Genomic DNA, 17,551 nt, shown 5'->3' on the forward strand with positions numbered 1-17,551 from the left:
GATGGAACTGGAGACCACTAACCTAGGTGAAGTATCTAAGGAAGGAAAAACAAGCAATGCTACTAAATTGGAACTAACCAATGAGCACATATGTGCACAGAGGGAAGTAAAACTCAGTGGAAATAAAGCAGAGGGCAGGGGGAAGTGGGTAGGGGTGAAAACCTACCTAATGGGTACAATGAACACTATCTGGGCGATGGGCACACTTATAGCCCTGCCTCAAGCATTACAAACGTGATCCATGTAAAAACATTTATACCCCCATAATATTTTGAAATAAAAAATAAGCTCCTTACAAACATTCATATACAAATTTTTGTATAGACACAAGCTTTTTTTCTCTTGGGTAAATACCAGGGAGTCAACTGGTTGAGTCATATGGCAGGTATATGTTTACCTTTTTAGGAAACTGCAAAATAGTTTTCTAAAGCCTTTGTACCATTTTTTGAGAGTTCCATAAAGTCCACAACAGTAACTCTCCAGTTCCAGTTGCTCTACCTCCTTGCCAATGCTTCATATGGTGAGTCTAACTTTAGCCACTCTTAGATGCACATAGTGATGTCTCATTGTGGTTTAATTTGCATTACCCTAATGCCTAATGATGTTGATCACCTTTTCCTATCCTATTTGACATCTGTGTGCCTTCTTTGGTGAAATAGGTGTTAAAATGTTTTATCCATCTTTTATTTGGTTATTTGCTTTCTTATCATTGAGTTCTGAGAGTTCTTTATGCATTGATACAACTCACCAGATATAAGATTTGCAAATATATTTTCTCAGTCTATGACATGCCTTTTCACTTTCTTAAAAGGGTCTTTTGAAGTGGACTCCATTTTTTAAATTCCTAGGCTAATTGTTGGAGGACATAATTTAAATAATGCATTTCAGATTGTCTAAGACTACCCTACATGGGGAATTATACAGCAAAGCAGGAATTTCAAAATAGAATGTCAATTGAAACAGAATTTGCTGATTTGGTGACAACTATTTGATGTGATCAAGTTTCTGGAGTACAGGTGTTCCCAGTTACAGACAAGATACGTTCCTGAGAATGCTTTTAGGTAGGATTTGAATGTAACTCAGATTCCTGATGAATAGCACATATACTGTAATAATAACAACAACAACAACAACAATAGCAACACTAACAACACTATAACCACCAGGTTGGTTCCTCAGGCAGTTAAGTAATACTTGAGTCTATATAACGTATCAAGCACTGAGCTAGGGCACAAGGGTAAACAAGAAAACTTAAATCCTTGTTCTCATAGCGCTTCATGGTCTAATAATAGAGGCAGAGAAATAAGCAAGCAATTTTAAGAGAGCATGATGGATATTGAGAAAGTATACAAGGTGTTATAAGGATTTATAGAAGGGGGAGTTACCTGAAACCTTCCTGGAGGAAAAAGCTAAGACCTGAGGTTTGGTAGAAATTAACTACTTGGTGGGGGTGGGACGGGCTCATGCAGAGGAAGCAGTACACACAATATAATTCATAAAGCCCAGTGATGAGAGAGCAGGAAATGTTCAGAGAACTGAACCGAGTTCCTTATTATTGGAACATGAACTGGGAAAAGTCAGGCAGTAAGAGATGAAGCTGTGCAGATGGGCAGAAGTAAGCTCACAAAGAGCTTTGCAAGTCATGCGAGCCATGTGTAGTAATAATAATACAGTGTAATATTGTAATAATAATACCCCTGTACTATAATAATAAATTACAGAAACTATTGTATTTTCTTTTAATTCAAAAAAACAACAGAAAAACAAACTCATACAAAAAGTTTAGGTAGAAGATAGGAGAAATTTTAAATAAGAATTTTAGAGGTTAGCACTCACCTGTAATGTTGCATCAATGTCCTGCTTACTGGAAGTGGCATTTTTGAGGCAAGAAGGTAGCTAACATAAATCCATTAATCGGAAGGTGATGACGGGGATGGTGCCAGAGCATCAGGATTTGATTCTGTCGCTGGAGGAGGGGAGCTCACCACGGAAATCCATTTCTTGAGAAAGGTATCTAGGGTGGTTTGCACAGCTTTTTTCTTTTTGTCATCATAAATGGCCTTATAGCGGCTGATGTTCTCACCAACTGTACGGTAAACTTTTGTAAACCGCTCAGTGTTAGGCTCTTGCTCCCCGAGCTTAGCAAATCCTGCTCCAATGAGACAAAAGGCTTCAGCTAATTCTTTTGTCATCAACTTTCTTGGCTCTGCGTCTTCTGATTCTTTGTGTTCTTGTGTTGCTATCAGCTGCTTCGCTATCTACCTATGAGACTAGCTGCTAGCTGCTAGTCTGCTGGTTTGTTGGATGCTGCTCCAACAAACCGCTTATACCATGCAGGTTTGTTTACATCTGTGGAAGAAACTAGTTCCAAATTGTTAATTTAATTATTTAATTTTAAATTATCCTTATTGGGAATCTCAGGAGCCCATTTGTAAGTACGGAACACCACAAGTCAGGTCATCCATCCATAACCCTGCCTGTACTCTCCACCAAGTCAATTAACATGTTAAGTCATCAACTTGATCCTACTAAGTTAGTAGAGTATAATTCTGTACTGCACTTCTAGTCCAGTTTGGGGGTTGTTTTAAACTATTCTAGGAAATTTCAGGCAATTAAACTTGTATTTAAAAAGCTACAATTAATGTTGAGAACAAAAGGACTTATAAAATAGTCCATTTTTTAGGCACAACCATCACTGCAACAGATTTGGAGAAAGTAACTGTAATAGGCAAGGTCTGGTTCTGAGTGCCATTCACCTTCTGACTCTCCTACCAACTGCTGGCTCTCTCTGTATGTCTCACAGCCAGGCCAGCCAAGACAAAACCCCATATTGATCTGGGCCCTACCATCTCTGCTGGGCAGACCTCACATGCATCATATAGAGCTTGGCCAAGAGAACTGGTGGATTTTCCTCAGAAAGGGCCATGGTGGGAAGCGTTTCTCTGTAATCAAAGCATTTCACATTCATTATCTGACCTAAACCATAGCAGCTGCTTTTCACTCCTGAGCTCAGTAGCGAAGGAATGAATAATTACTCTAAACGCATAGTGTTTAGAGAGAAGGGGAGAGACCAAAGTCTGAAGGAGAAAATGGCCTCCCCAGCCACGTTCCTCTCTCTACTTATTTCCAAGGACACGTGCTAAGGCTCAGGGCTGTTTGCTAATTTCTTTAACAACTTCCATACAGGTCAGCTATAAAGGTCAGCTGACCTTTACATACAGCGAACAAGCAGCTTCAGGCAGGCGTTTTCACCTGACCCTTCATCCACCCCGCTCACGTTCTTTCCATCCATCCGTCCTTTCTTCTAGGCCCAGCCCCCACACTAAACCAACAAAAATCCTCAAGGAAGGCTTTACTAGCTCTATGTACTTATGTGCTATTTGTACATCTTCTTTGGCAAAGCGTCTGTTCCAATATGTCAACCATTTTTATTGGGTTGTTTGTTTCCTTATTATTGAGTTTTCAGATGTGGGATTTGCAAATATTCTCTCCCAGTCTGCAGTATGTTCTTTTCATTTTCGTAAGAGTTTTTTATGAACAAGTCCCTGATCAGATGTAATCCAAGTACCTGGAAGCGTTCAATGTTACCTACAGTACCTAAATATCAGCTTTGTTAACTGCAAAAAAGACTTTACACAGATGTGTACTGATAGTACTCTGCATCTGCATGTTCATGTGTTTAAGACACATCTACATATTTATATGTAACTCAAATATTTATCAGGGTCTTCTTGCTGCTCAAGAGCTAGATAAGATGGTGCATCTTCTGTTCCAGGTCTGTGGTCAGTAAGATTTCCTCAGATTCCTAAGATACAATGTGAGAAGAGGGAAGGTGGTTCTGGGGTCATAGTTTTGCCTTCTGTACCCACTAATTTGGTTTATTTGTGAAGGTATGGGCTACCCATGCTTGTTTCTCTGTACTGTTTCAAACACAGACCTGGACACTTAATATGATTGAATACACAGAAATTCTACACACAAGGATGTTTTGTGGGTAGCAATCATTGCTGAAGTTTTGGAGAAGATAGTAGAAAGAGTTCAACACATCACTGTACACAATTTCAATTTGCATGTGAGACACACTGTTCTGAAAAGTTCTTTGTTCATTTCCACCAAGAGGTTTTCACTCTCTGCCTTGTTCTGGGGAGCACTACACCTCCAGGCCTTTGGGGAGATTTCTTTCTGTCTCTTTTCTACTCAGAAACCAGCTGATACACAAATAGATGTTATAGGTGTTTCACTATCTTTTGCATTGCTACACCCATAACCTCAAGATCTTACCTTCTATCTTAAGAGGCTCATGAGATATTTTTCTAAACAAAGAATGTTCTCCTTATGAGATATTCTGGTGCCAACTAAAATTATATGGTTATTTTACCTTACCCTTTAAACATAGTCATCTGTTCAGCATATGCAAATATACACCTTTGGGCTAGTCTCCTTCTTTTTTTTTTTTTTTTTTTTTTTTTTGAGACAGAGTCTCACTTCTGTTGCCCAGGCTAGAGTGAGGGCCGTGGTGTCAGCCTAGCTCACAGCAACCTCAAACTCCTGGGCTCAAGCGATCCTCCTGCCTCAGCCTCCCAAGTAGCTGGGACTACAGGCATGCACCACCATGCCCGGCTAATTTTTTGTATATATACTTTTAGTTGGTCAATTAATTTCTTTCTATTTTTAGTAGAGACGGGGTCTCACTCTTGCTCAGGCTGGTTTCGAACTCCTGACCTCGAGCAATCTGCCCGCCTCGGCCTCCCAGAGTGCTAGGATTACAGGCGTGAGCCACCGCACCCAGCCTCCTTCATTTTTATTGGAATGAATTTTAATTGTTATTTATCCTCAACTGGTGATGGACGTATTATACTTTTGGTATTCTGGAAGGGCTGACATGCTCAGCTGTGACACAGTATTTACAATTTTACAAAGGAAGCCTCTTTCTGGTCCGTCTGGCCCCAGCACACAGGCAGAGAGCAGGTCTTTCCAGGAACTTGCCAGTTTCAGGGTCAGTTGAGCAGTTCAGCCAGAGAAGGAAGTAGACAGTAGGGGCTCATTGCTGAGAGACTTCTTTAACATCCTCTTGGCTGCTCTCAACACTGCCTGGACTCTGTGTTTCCACGTGCTGATCTTCTCCTTGACTTAAGACAAAAGGGAGCCCAGCTGTGGAAGGGCTTTTGGCAGAGCTGAGGTGGGAAGTTGGGGGACGGAGGAAGCTTGGTTGTTTTACAGGGCACTTGACTGGCTGGAGTCAATGGCAGCGGGCCCACCAGGGTGACACTTCTTGGTTGCACAGAGGTGTGTTACTCATCTTGAGCCAGAACAGAGAGCCCTAAGTTCATTGTCTACACAAAAGTAGCTTCTCTGGAACTCTCTACAGACAGATTTCTTCTCCTGAAGGCTGACTCCTTTAAAAGAAACTCGGATCTCTGTAATGATCTAGGAGAAAATGCCTAGATACAAATACAGACTTTTTTGATTCTTCCCCTTGTGCTTCTTTCTGAAACTTCCACATACTGTGGAGTAAATGAGGTCACTATGCCACCTTGGGGCAGTAACTAAATCTGAGATTTAGTTTCCTCTCCTGTGAAATGGCAATAATGTAATTGTGCCTACCCGAGGGTGCTTGTGAAGAGGATTAAATCCAATTACCTACATAGGGGTTCAGCACAGTGCCTGTTTCTCTAGAATTTCTCAGTAAATGGCAGCTGCTAATGACAGTAATAGCCATAATAACCCAAGTTCCCAAGAGATTCACTACCAAGACAAAAACCTTACCAGTTGGCACGTGCTGGCCAGGTGACCAAAGAACTCCTAGGAAAGCATGACTTTTCCCAGTGTAAGCCCTGGAAAAAAATTAGTTCCCTGATTATGCCACCTGAATCTCCCTTTCTCCCATGCTCTCTGGCTTTTTGCTGGGCTTAAAAACTGGGCTTAAACTGCTGCACCTGTCTTGGATTTGGCTTTAGGCCGTGTGTGGCTTCAGAGATGCAGAGCAGCAGGAAAACCACATAAGGATATTCCTGGAATTCTGTAGGAACAAGGCAGGGGGCACTGGAGGCAGACTTGGTTTTTTGGAAAACTGAGGAGAAAGTTAACCAGATAGCAAGGGTCTAAAAAGGATTCTTCTTCCTCTGGTGCCTGTAGTGCTGGCAGCAGACAGAGATCCTCAGCTCCCCTAAGAGACCCACGCATCTTGGCTATCCCATGAAGAGCACAATAAAGGAATTGCTATTGAATAGTGTCATGGAAGTGTCTAAAGCTTGAAGGGGCATACAGATATTTTTAAATCCTTCTGGGAGCAGAGTATCCCCCCAAATAACAGGGGAGGGCTTAGGATGATACACAAGAGCTGATACATTCCTCTGGCTACCCTGGTGGCCAGCCAGATTCTAACTGTACAGCCAGAAAAGCTGGATCACCAAGTAGGAGCAGTGGGCACCCCAGGTTCTAGCTCCAGAGCCTCCTGCTTGCCTCTTCCCTTTCAATCTCGTAGAACATTTATTCCCCTATAAGGTTCAGGTCCCCTTATTGTCTATACCTTGTATATTCCAGGTGGCTTCCTTGGATTTTACATTCCTCAAAGGTAGGAGTCAGGAACTCTACAATTCTTCGCAGGCACATTTTATAAAGAACACCTAATAGGTGCTCAGCAATTTTAATAAGGTTGGTTATATAAATCAAGTTAAAATTAAAACTGCCATGTTGACTTTTATATCAAAAATAATTTATTTTCCAAAGTAAAAGTTCAAATAAAGAATAAAATAATAATTTATAAGTTAGTAAAAATTTTAAAGTCTTCTATTATCCTTTCAAAGGCAGTGCATTAGCTGTCAGTCACTTAAAGAGACTCTGCTGGTTGAAGAACGCCTGAAATTACTGTACAGTCCCAGAGGCACAGGCTAAGAGATCTTCAGTTTTGCAGGTAAGCTGTAAGTCTGTTAATGAATAAAAAGTTCCTGAGGATTTCCACTCGGACAATTGTCCAGGCGCAGCTGCTGTACTCCTTGGCCTTCAGGTACTGCACCATCCTGAAGTAATAGCTCTTCAGGCGTAGGATGTTCTTGATTTTTCCCATGGTGAAGTTTTCCTCCTCCAGTTTTTCTGCCAGGATTGTCTCCAGACGGTCCATCTGCTGATAGAGTTTAGCAAGGAGGTCCTCAACAATGGTCTCATTCCAGCCAGTGCTAGAGACATCTCTTCTGAAAACACCAAAGATGTTCTGGAGCATCTCATAGATGAACAGTGCGGCGTCCTCCTTCTGGAGCTGTTGTGGCTGTGTGATCTCCTCAGGGACCTCAAAGTCTACCCTGTCCTGGAGGCAGTGTTCAGGCCTTCCATTCAGTTGCCGCAGGAGCTTCTGACACTCAGAACTGCTGCTGCTTTGTCGGAATCGAAGCAAGTCGTAGTTCACAGAAAGAGCTGCAGTGGAGAAGCACAACAGGAGAGTGACCTGGAGGACGCACAGGTTGGCCATGATGAAAACGGGAACGGTGCTGCCTACAACCTGTGCCCCTGCTGGAGCCACGTCTTCAGAAGCAGGCAGTGTGAATGTCCTTCCTCCATGGGGATGGCCTATTTATATGAGATGGTCCTTTCTATTTCAGAGGAATTTCCCACTTTCAGTTCCCCCTTTCAGTTTTCCTATGTCATTTAAATTTTTAGTAGTTTCTAAAATTCTTTTTATTTAAGCTCCTATTTTATGTTCTCTCTATATATATATTAAGGAAAAAGATATACAAATTGTGAGGATCTCTAATGTTTTGTAAAGTTTCAGTGAATTGATAAGGCAAAGAAAAAGAAAAAGACTTGGAAGAAAGCAAATGACCTGAGAACTCAAGGACCTCAAAACAGCCAAGAGGTACAATTGCTCCTCCACATCTCCAGGTTCTGCTCCCACAGATTCAACCCACCGCAAATTGAAAATAGTTTTACAAAAACCCAAACGATAAAAAATAATACAAAAATAAAAATAATATAAAATTTAAAAATACAGTCATACAACTGTCTACACGGCATGTACATGTGTTAGGATTTTACAAGTGATCTAGAGATAATTTAAAGTATACAAGAATGTGTGTGTAGGTTAAATGCAAATACTATATCATTTTATATAAGGGTCTTGAACGTCATCTGATTTTAGTGTCTTGGTGGGGATGCTTTTATTTACTGAAAAGCCAATCAGAGAATAGCAGCTAAAACTGGAAAGGGTTTTGTTCAGTGCAATAGTGGATGAATGTGAGAGGGTCTTGGAAAGTTCTGAAAGGCAATGAAATAGTCTAGGGTATGAGAAATTTTCAAACCAATCAGCCATAGCTGCCTTTTGGGATAGGGCCCTACACTGTTGAGAAACTGATACAAGTGAAATCACATTTGAGCAGGACAGAAACAACAGAAACAAGGAAAGAGAAGACTCCAACCAGAATGCAGGTGAACAACTCAGAAAGCAAGCTGCTATTTTTATTATTATTATTATTATTATTATTCAGGAGCTTAAGGGGGTACAAACATTTTGGTTACATGTAATGCATTTACCCACCCAAGCCAGGGCTACAAGTATGTCTCTCCCCCATACAGTGTGTTCCACTTCCATTAGTTTTGAGTTTACCCCCTCCACCCCCTACCTGACTGGCACCCAATGAGTATTACTACCATGTGAACACCTTAGTGTTGGTAAATTAGTACCAATTTGATGGTGAGTACATGTGGTGCATGTTTTTCCATCCTTTTGATACCTCACTTTGAAGGATGGTCTCAATCTCTAGCTAGGATAATATAAGAGGTGCTAGATCACTGTTGTTTTTTGTAGTGGAGTAGTATTCCATGGTATACAGATACCACATTTTATTAATCCACTCATGGATTGATGGGCACTTGGGTTGTTTATACATCTTTGCAATTGTGAATTGTGCTGCTATAAACATTTGAGTGCAGATGTCTTTATTATAGAATGTCTCCTTTTCCTTTGGATAGATGCCTAGTAGTGGGATTGCTGATTCAAATGGCATTTCTATTTTTAGCTCTTTGAGGTATATCCAAATTACTTTCCACAGGAGTTGTACTAATTTGCAGTCCCATTAGCAGTGTAGGAGTGTTTCAATCTCTCTACATCCATACAACTCACGATGGGTAAAAGACTTAAACCTAAGAATTCTGGAAGAAAATGTCAGGAAGACTCTTTTAGACATCTGCATAGACAAAGAATTTATGAAGAAGACCCCCAAAGCAATCACAGCAGCAACAAAAATAAACAAAGGGGACCCGTTCAAATTAAAAAGTTTCTGCACATCCAGGGAAACTATCTTTAGAGTGAATAGACAACCTACAGAATGAGAGAAAATATTTGCTTTCTACACATCCAATAAAGGGCTGATAACATTAGTCTCTGTAGAACTTAAGAAAATCAACAAGAAAAAATCAAACAACTCCATCAATAAATGGGCAAAGGACATGAACAGAAACTTTTCAAAAGAAGACAGACTAATGGCCAGAGACATATAAAAAAGTGCTCAACATCTCTAATAATTAGGGAAATGCAAATCAAAACTACAATGAGAAGTCACTTAACTCCAGTGAGAATGGCCCTCATCAAAAAGTCCCAAAGCTGCTATGTTTTTGAACACTTCACAAAAGCAACAGAAGAGGGAGCTCTGTGAAGTTAGAAAAACCACCCTCAACTACTTCTAGTTCAAGAAAAAACCCAGCCACAGAAAGTATTGAGAGGAAATCTCATACATAATTGTTATTAGAAAACGGAGAATAGGAAGTAGACTATCTCTACAAATAATGAAAGTAGCCAGGAATACATGAGTACAAAATAGATCAAAATTGTAACATACTGTTATCAAAGGAGTTGAAAAACATTAAGAAATCATATAAAACAACCTAAATTGGAATTAGAAAAATTCAGATATGAAGTAATATATGCAGGGAACAGTTAGAAATAAAAGAAGAAATTTTACATTTTGCTGAATAACAGATAGTCACAAGAAATAAGAAGTTTTGGGAAAATCTGACACTGGAAAAAAGCCTCAATCTGAGAAAAAATATTAGCAACTAGAATTCAACAGTATATAAGAAATAGTATATTGACCAAAGAGAGTTATATCCAGGAAAGTGAACATGGTTTAATATTATATGGTCAGAATAATATTATATGGAACAAATTATAAGGTCAATGACCAAAACCTGGAAAAAATGGATATATTAAAAATAATAATGGAATACAGAAGATCTTTCTCAGCAAGATAAAAAAAAACCCAGAAACTATAGAAAATATTGATATGACTATAGATAAATTATGTTTCAGTATAGTGAAAAACGGAGTCAAAAAGAGCAATATCAAAAACATATGGATAATGTACAATAAGAAAGGCATAATTTTCTTCACTTACAAAAGGCTCCTAAAATTAATAACCATCTAATAAAAAAGTTTATAAATAGCCAGATACAAAGAAAAGAAATGTTAGGGATTAATATAGATATAAAAATCTACTTAATGTTACTAATGTAAAAATGTAGATTAAACTAGTAATGAGGTAACCATTTTTCACCAATTAGATTTGCAATGGGAATGAGGAAATGTAAATTCAAATATACTCTTAACAAAAGTATAAATTTATGCAAACTTTTTGGAGAATGGAAAAGGTGATTTTTGTTTTGTTTTGTTTTTAATTAGCCTGAACGAAGCCTACCCATTTTCTGTGGTAAGTTACAGTGTGACTTTGACTCTACCCATCAAGAGGTGGGTGTTGATGTCTCCTCTTCTTGAATCTGAGTCAACTTCTATGGTAGAAGTAATGCTGTGTATTTTTGAAGCTGGATCAGAAAAGATGATGTACAACTTCTATTTTGTTAGCTAGAAATTTTGCTCTTGAAGACTTTGGCCATGAGGGTTTGACTGTCCTCAGCTTGCTGCGCTGTGAGAAAACCCAAACTAGCTCACAAGGAAAGACCATGTGGAAATTGGTTGTATATTTTAAAATATAAAATTTCAAGCAATGGAATTATCCCTTCAACTTGCAATACCATGGCTAGGAATGTACCTATAACCGTCCCTGCAGAGTGTGTGTGTGTATTATATACACACACATGTACACACACATGTGTACATAAACACAACATATAAAAATGTTTATTGCAATACTGTCATGGTAAAAAAGACAAACATCCATCAACTAATACTATGGTATGTAAAAAATGAAATATTATTCAGCCATTAAAAAGAAAACTCAGGGGCTATGAACCTATATCACAGATATATTTAATGAAAAGAGCAATACACATGAGAGATGTGGTATTACTGTTTTATAAATTACTAAATAGGTATACATAATAGGCTGATATGTGTATATAAGTTTTTCCTCTGGGTACAATCACTCGCCTATTAATAGTAGTTACTCTAGGGAATAATGTTCAGGAGTAAAGATGTAGCAAGGAAGAAAAATCTTTCCCTGTTTACTTTGTACCTTTAGAACTATTTGTATGTGGGTTTTTCCTCAGAATAAGAAGATAACTGAGAGTTAGTGTTATTAAGCTACCAGGTCATTAGGTCATTACCTTTGTGATTTAGTGCATTTTATTTGAGAGAGTTTAATAAATGTTATTAAATTTTAACCTTTCGTTTTATTCACATTTAAACTTTTTCACAGGTAACGAGCATGTATTACTTGTGTCATGAGAAAATAAAAACAGTTATATTGAAAAGTAGGACATAAAACTGTACATACAGCACAGCTATGTGAAAATATGTAGAGAAAAATTAATGAAAGGACGTATACCAACACTTTCATAGTGGTTTTATTTGGCTTGTGAAACATAAAGAGTGATTTTTCCCCCTTTTTCTCTTTATGTTTTCTAATTTACCATGAGCAAATAAGTATTCTTTCATAATACAGTAATCTACACTGCAAAATAAATGAACAAGCCTCAAACTTTCTGGTTATTCTGCCTCTTCTGTGGGTTTTGTTCTCTCTGGCCTTTTTGGCGTTTGCATGCCAGTTTCAAGCAGAACAGAGCCAGAACGAACAAGTTTGCAGGAGCAAATATAGGGAGCTTCAATTGCAGACAGTCTGTGTGTTAGGAAGTAAGGAGACTCAAGGTGGATAAATCAGCTTAGCCTGTACTGTGGGGAGTCTTGAATGCCAGAGTGCAGCATTTGCACTTAATTCAAGAGGTCTTAGGGCAGAGAAGAGGCTGGAGTTTTTGCCCTGAGCAGAACAATAGGCAGAAATGTTGGAAGTGACTGGAGCAGGGAGAGGCAGGGAGGAGTTCTGCCCAGAGGCTCCCTTGGCTGTGGAGGATGAAAATAAAGGCTGTAGCTGTGGAAATCGAACAAAGGGGATGGATGCAGAATAAGCAAAATGCAATTCATTTTTCTGCTTTTTTCTCTGTTTTCTTCCTAATTCCGGCTATTGTGTTCATGAGGTGCTTCTTAATACTTTGCTTCCAGTTGTCTCTATGAAGTTTCTCCTCTACCCCTTCTCCCGAGTGTCTATTAATCACAGTAGATATTCACCTATGAATGGGTTCAAGTTTCTTCCTTTGTAAGATGATATTTTTAAATTTTAGCTTAATTTCCATTATTTTATTAGAGTTTTATCGCAATAATCAGGAAAAGTCATTTAACCTTCTGTCTACCAGAGAGACCTACTTCTTAGACCAGCCTAATGTAGTCCTGCATTGCAAGGATTAATATCCCAGCCCTTTCTCGTCATCTTTCCCTTTGCTATTTGAAGTCACTTTTCACTTCACACTTCCATGGACATTCTGGTTACACACACCCTCTCTCCTACCAACTTTCTGGTGTACAAAGAACTACTTCCAGTCCCTGTATCAGTTTCCTTGTGGTTAATGAGGTTTTTCAGAGAGACAGAGTGACATTTAGAAAGTAAAACTTGAAAGACATTTCTACTCATTTGAAATCATCATTTTAATTTAGAACTGCTTTCCTATACATTTTAGAGACAGAAAGCAATTTGTCCTTCTCTCTTTCAATATAATTACACAGGACTATTATGTATCTATCTAAAAATACAAATTTTAGTTGTCTTCCCCCCTCCTCATCTCTTCAATTATTTTTCAAGAAAAAGTGTCCCTATCAAAGAATGATAAATTAGTCATGATGAAGAGTTATTGAGAAGTTTATAAGCAGTGGAAGAACAGAAATGAAGCCAAAAATAATCTTTCAAAAATATCTTGGAAGGCCAGCAAAGTCTTTAATAACAAAGTATTTTGAAACATAAAGGGGGGAATTCCCCATTCCTCCTTTCAAAAAAGTTTATTAAATAATATACATAGAAAATTATGTACACATCTTAAGTGTACAGCACAATGAAGTGTCATAAAATAAAAATTTCTGTACTCCTTTGTAACAACAAACAGGGTGAAGAGATAAGCATTACCAACACAACAGAAACCTCCCTCTTGTCTCTTTTTGTCTTAGTCCCTTATGGCTGCTATAATAAAACATCATAAACTGGGCACCTCGTAAACAACAAACATTTATTTCTCCAGTTCTGGAGACTGGGAAATCCAAGATCAAGGTGTCAGCAGATTTAGTGTCTGGTTAGGGCTTGCTCTCTGCTTCATAGATGGCACCTTCTCATTGCATTTTCATATGGTGGAAAGGGAACTGAAGTGATTTAAAAAAATTTAGACTCAAGTTCTTAATTATCACACCTGCACTAGGTCACCAGGTCTATAAAAATTAAAGCATATTTAATTGTATTGGAGCAAAATATAATGACAGTAAAAGAAATGAAAAGGAAGAAATATTGAACTTTGTATAAATGGCTTTTTCCCCTAAATAGAATGCCTGTAAGATTCATCTATGTTGTTGTCTGCAGTTATAGTTTATGAATTTGTATCTGTGGCATACTTCTGAATGGAATGTGATATATTAATGCAAGTTAATAAACTATAACTGCAAAGTTCAAAAACAAGCAGAATAGATGCCTAGTAGTAGAATTACTGAATAAAATGGTATTTCTATTTTTAGTTCTTTAAAATATCTCCAAATTATTTTCCACAGGGGTTGTACTAATTTGCAGTCCCACCAGCAGTATAAGAGCAAGACTGTTATAAATAAAAGTATAAATTGTAACTGAGAGACAGTAATGAAGATCTAAGTAAATGAAGAAAGACATACCATAGAGAAAAATGGAGAGACATACCATGTTCATCAACTGGAAGACTCAATATTGTAAAGATATAATTTGTTTCCATATAAATTTATAGAGTCAATGAATTCACCCAAAAAAGCTGTTTGTTAACTTGACAATCTTATTCTACAATTTATGTAGAAGCTCAAAAAAAACAATAACAAAAACACTCTTGAAGAACAAAATGGGAAAGACTGCTCCACTAAATACCAAAGGTTATAACAAAGCTATATTAAGTAAGGCATGTGGTGTGCAGGAGTAGACATTGAGACTGACAGAATAAAGCAAAAAGTTCAGAAACAGATCTGTAGATATATGTACATGATTTATGGAAAAAAATGGCATTGTGGAACAGAGGAAATGATCCTTTTTAATAATGGGAGATAACTGTATACTTATATGTCAAAAATGAAGTTGGACTCATATGTCACTCCATACACAAAAAATAATTCCAGATGAATTATAAATCTAAATGGAAAAGGTAAAACTTTGAACCTTTTAGAAAATAATATAGAAGCATGCCATCATGAAAAATTTAGTAATATTTCTGTTGGATATATTTCAATATAGTTCAGTGTAGAGAAAAATTTCTTAACTAAGAGACACAAAGTACTAACTACAAAAATGTATTGTTAATTTGACTGCATTAATAGTAAGACTTTTTTTTTAAATTAACATCATCATTAAGAAAAGGCAGGCCATAGAATGACAGAAAATATTTGCAACTGTCCACAAAAAGAGAATTCTAGTATGCAGATTATAAAAAGAACTCTTACAATTCAGTAGGAAAGAGAAATAGACAAAAATTTAAACAGACAAAAAGAGGGAAACTTAAAATTGAGAGGAAAGCACAGAGATTTCCCATATCCTCCATGAGCCTCCTTATGTACAGCCTTTCCCATTATCAACATCCTTCACCAGAGTGGTAAGATTGTTACAAATGATGACCTACATTGACACATCATAATCACCCAAAGTCCATAGTTTACCTTAGGGTTCACTCTTGGTGTTGAACATGCTATGGGTTTGGATAAATATATTCATTATTACAGAATCATACTGAGTATTTTCACTGCCCTAAAAATCCTTTGTGCTCTGCCTATTCATTCCACCCCATCTCCACCCTCTGGAAACCACTGATATTTTTACTATCTTCATAATTTTGCCTTTTTCAGAATAGCCTATGTTTGGAATTATACAATATGTAGCCTTTTTAGACTAGTTTCTTATACTTCGTAATATGCATTTAAAATTTCTCCATGTCTTTTCCAATCTTGATAGATTATTTCTTTTTAGTGCTGAATAATAATTTAATTGTCTGGATGTCACCCACTGAAGGATATCTTGGCTGCTTATAAGTTGTGGCAATTATGAATAAAGCTGCTATGAACATCAATGTGCAAGTTTTTATGTGGACATAAGTTTTCAACTCCTTTGGGTAAATACCAAGGAGACTGCTGGATAGTGTGGTGAGAGTATGTTTGGTTTTGTAAGAAACTGTCTTCCAAAGTGGCTGTACCAATTTGCATTCTTACCAACAATTAATGAGAGTTCCTGTTGGTCCACATCCACAATAGCATTCAGTGATATCAGTGTTATGGATTTTGGTTATTCTAATAGGTAGGTAGTGGTATATCTCATTGTTGTTTAAATTCGTATCTCCCTGATGACGTATAATGCTGAGTATCATTTTATGTGCTATTTTCCATCTGTATATCTTTTTTAGTGAGGTATCTGTTAAGGCCTTTGGCCCATTTTTAAAAATTGAGTTGTTTATTTTCTTATCATTATCTTAAGTGTTTTTATATTTGGATAACAGTTCTTTATCAAATAGGACTTTTGCAAATATTTTCTCCCAGTCTGAGACTTCTCTTATTCTCCCGACATTGTCTTTTGCAGAGCAGAATATTTTAATGAAGTCTAGCTCACTAATTATTTCCAAGATCATGTAGGTTTTCTCCTATGTTATCCTCTATGTCAACTGTGGACAGAGAAAGTTTTGCTTTTCCTTCCCAATCTGTTTTATTTTTATTTTTTTATCATTTTATTAGTTGGGACTTTCAGTCTGATGTTGAAAGCATTGGTGAGAGAAGACATCCTTGCTTTGTTCCTGATCTTAGTGGGAAAGCTTTGCATTTCTCATCATTTAATATGATGTTAGCTATAGGTTTCTTATAGGTATTCTTTATCAATTTGAGGAAATTTTCCTCTATTTCTAGTTTACTGAGAGTTTATTATCATGAATGGGAGTTAGATTTTTTTTTTTTTTCGATACCCGTGCCAGTGTAGAGGGAGTTAGATTTTATCAAATGCTTTCTATACGTATTGATATGATCATATAATTTTCTTTAACCTGTTTATGTAATATATTATATGAATTGATTTTCAAATGTTGAACTAGCTTTGCATATATGGAATAAATTCTATGTGGTCATGGTATATAATTTTTCCTATACATTGTTGGATTCTCTTTGCTTATATTTTAAAAAAAAATTATATCTTTGCTTATGAGAGATATTGATATGCTGCTTTCTTTTCTCTTTTCTCAAAAGAAATCTTGCAGGCCTGGAGGGAATGGAATGATATATTCAGAATGCTGAAAGAAAATAATGGCCAATTAAGAATACTTTACCCAGCAAACCTATGCTTTAGAATGAGGAATAATACAGATTTCCTAGACAAACAAAAGCTGAGGGAGTTCACCACAACTAGACCTGCTTCACAAGAAGTGCTAAAGGGAGTTTTTAAAGCTGAAATGAAAGGATGCTAAATAGTAACATAAAGACATATGAAAGAATAAAACTCACTGTAAAGGTAATTATATGGTCAAATTCAGGATACTCTAATACTGTAATGGTGGTATGTAAATCACTTATAACTCTAGTATAAAGGTTAAAAGAAAAAGCATGAAAAATAACTATATCTATAAAAATTTGTTAATGGATACACAACATAAAAATATGTGAATTGTGACATCAAAAACATAAAACATGATAGGGGAGTAAAAGTATAGAGCTTTTGTATGTAATTAAATTAAGTTTTTACCATCTTAAAATAAACTATTGTAACTATAAGGTAGTCTTGTAAACTTCATGGTAACCACAAAGCAAAACCTACATATACAAATGATAAAGAAAAAGGAATAAAAGTATATCACTATAGAACATTATTATGTCACTGAGGAAGGCAAAAATAGCAGAAGAAAGGAACTATAAAACAATCAGAAAGCAATTAATGAAATGGTTATAGTAAGTCCTTACCTATCAATAATTACTTTACATGTAAATGGACTGAATTCTCTAATCAAAAAAATATAGTGTATGAATAGATTAAAACAACCATGACCCAACTATATGTCATCTAAGAGACTTACTCTAGCTTTGAGGACACCCACAGACTGA

The 17,551-nt window shown here is 37.0% G+C and overlaps 1 protein-coding gene across 1 annotated transcript; it reads right to left on the reverse strand.

The window, feature by feature from the left end:
• Window positions 1-6,901: 6,901 nt before the first annotated feature.
• IFNB1 (interferon beta 1) lies at window positions 6,902-7,465 on the reverse strand. Its single transcript, XM_012769808.2, has one exon. It carries the CDS (start codon window positions 7,463-7,465, stop codon window positions 6,902-6,904), a length of 564 nt encoding a protein of 187 aa, XP_012625262.2.
• Between the last annotated feature and the right edge of the window lie 10,086 nt (window positions 7,466-17,551).

The sequence above is a fragment of the Microcebus murinus genome, chromosome 12, assembly GCF_040939455.1.
Source record: "Microcebus murinus isolate Inina chromosome 12, M.murinus_Inina_mat1.0, whole genome shotgun sequence".
Taxonomy (NCBI): Eukaryota; Metazoa; Chordata; class Mammalia; order Primates; family Cheirogaleidae; genus Microcebus; species Microcebus murinus.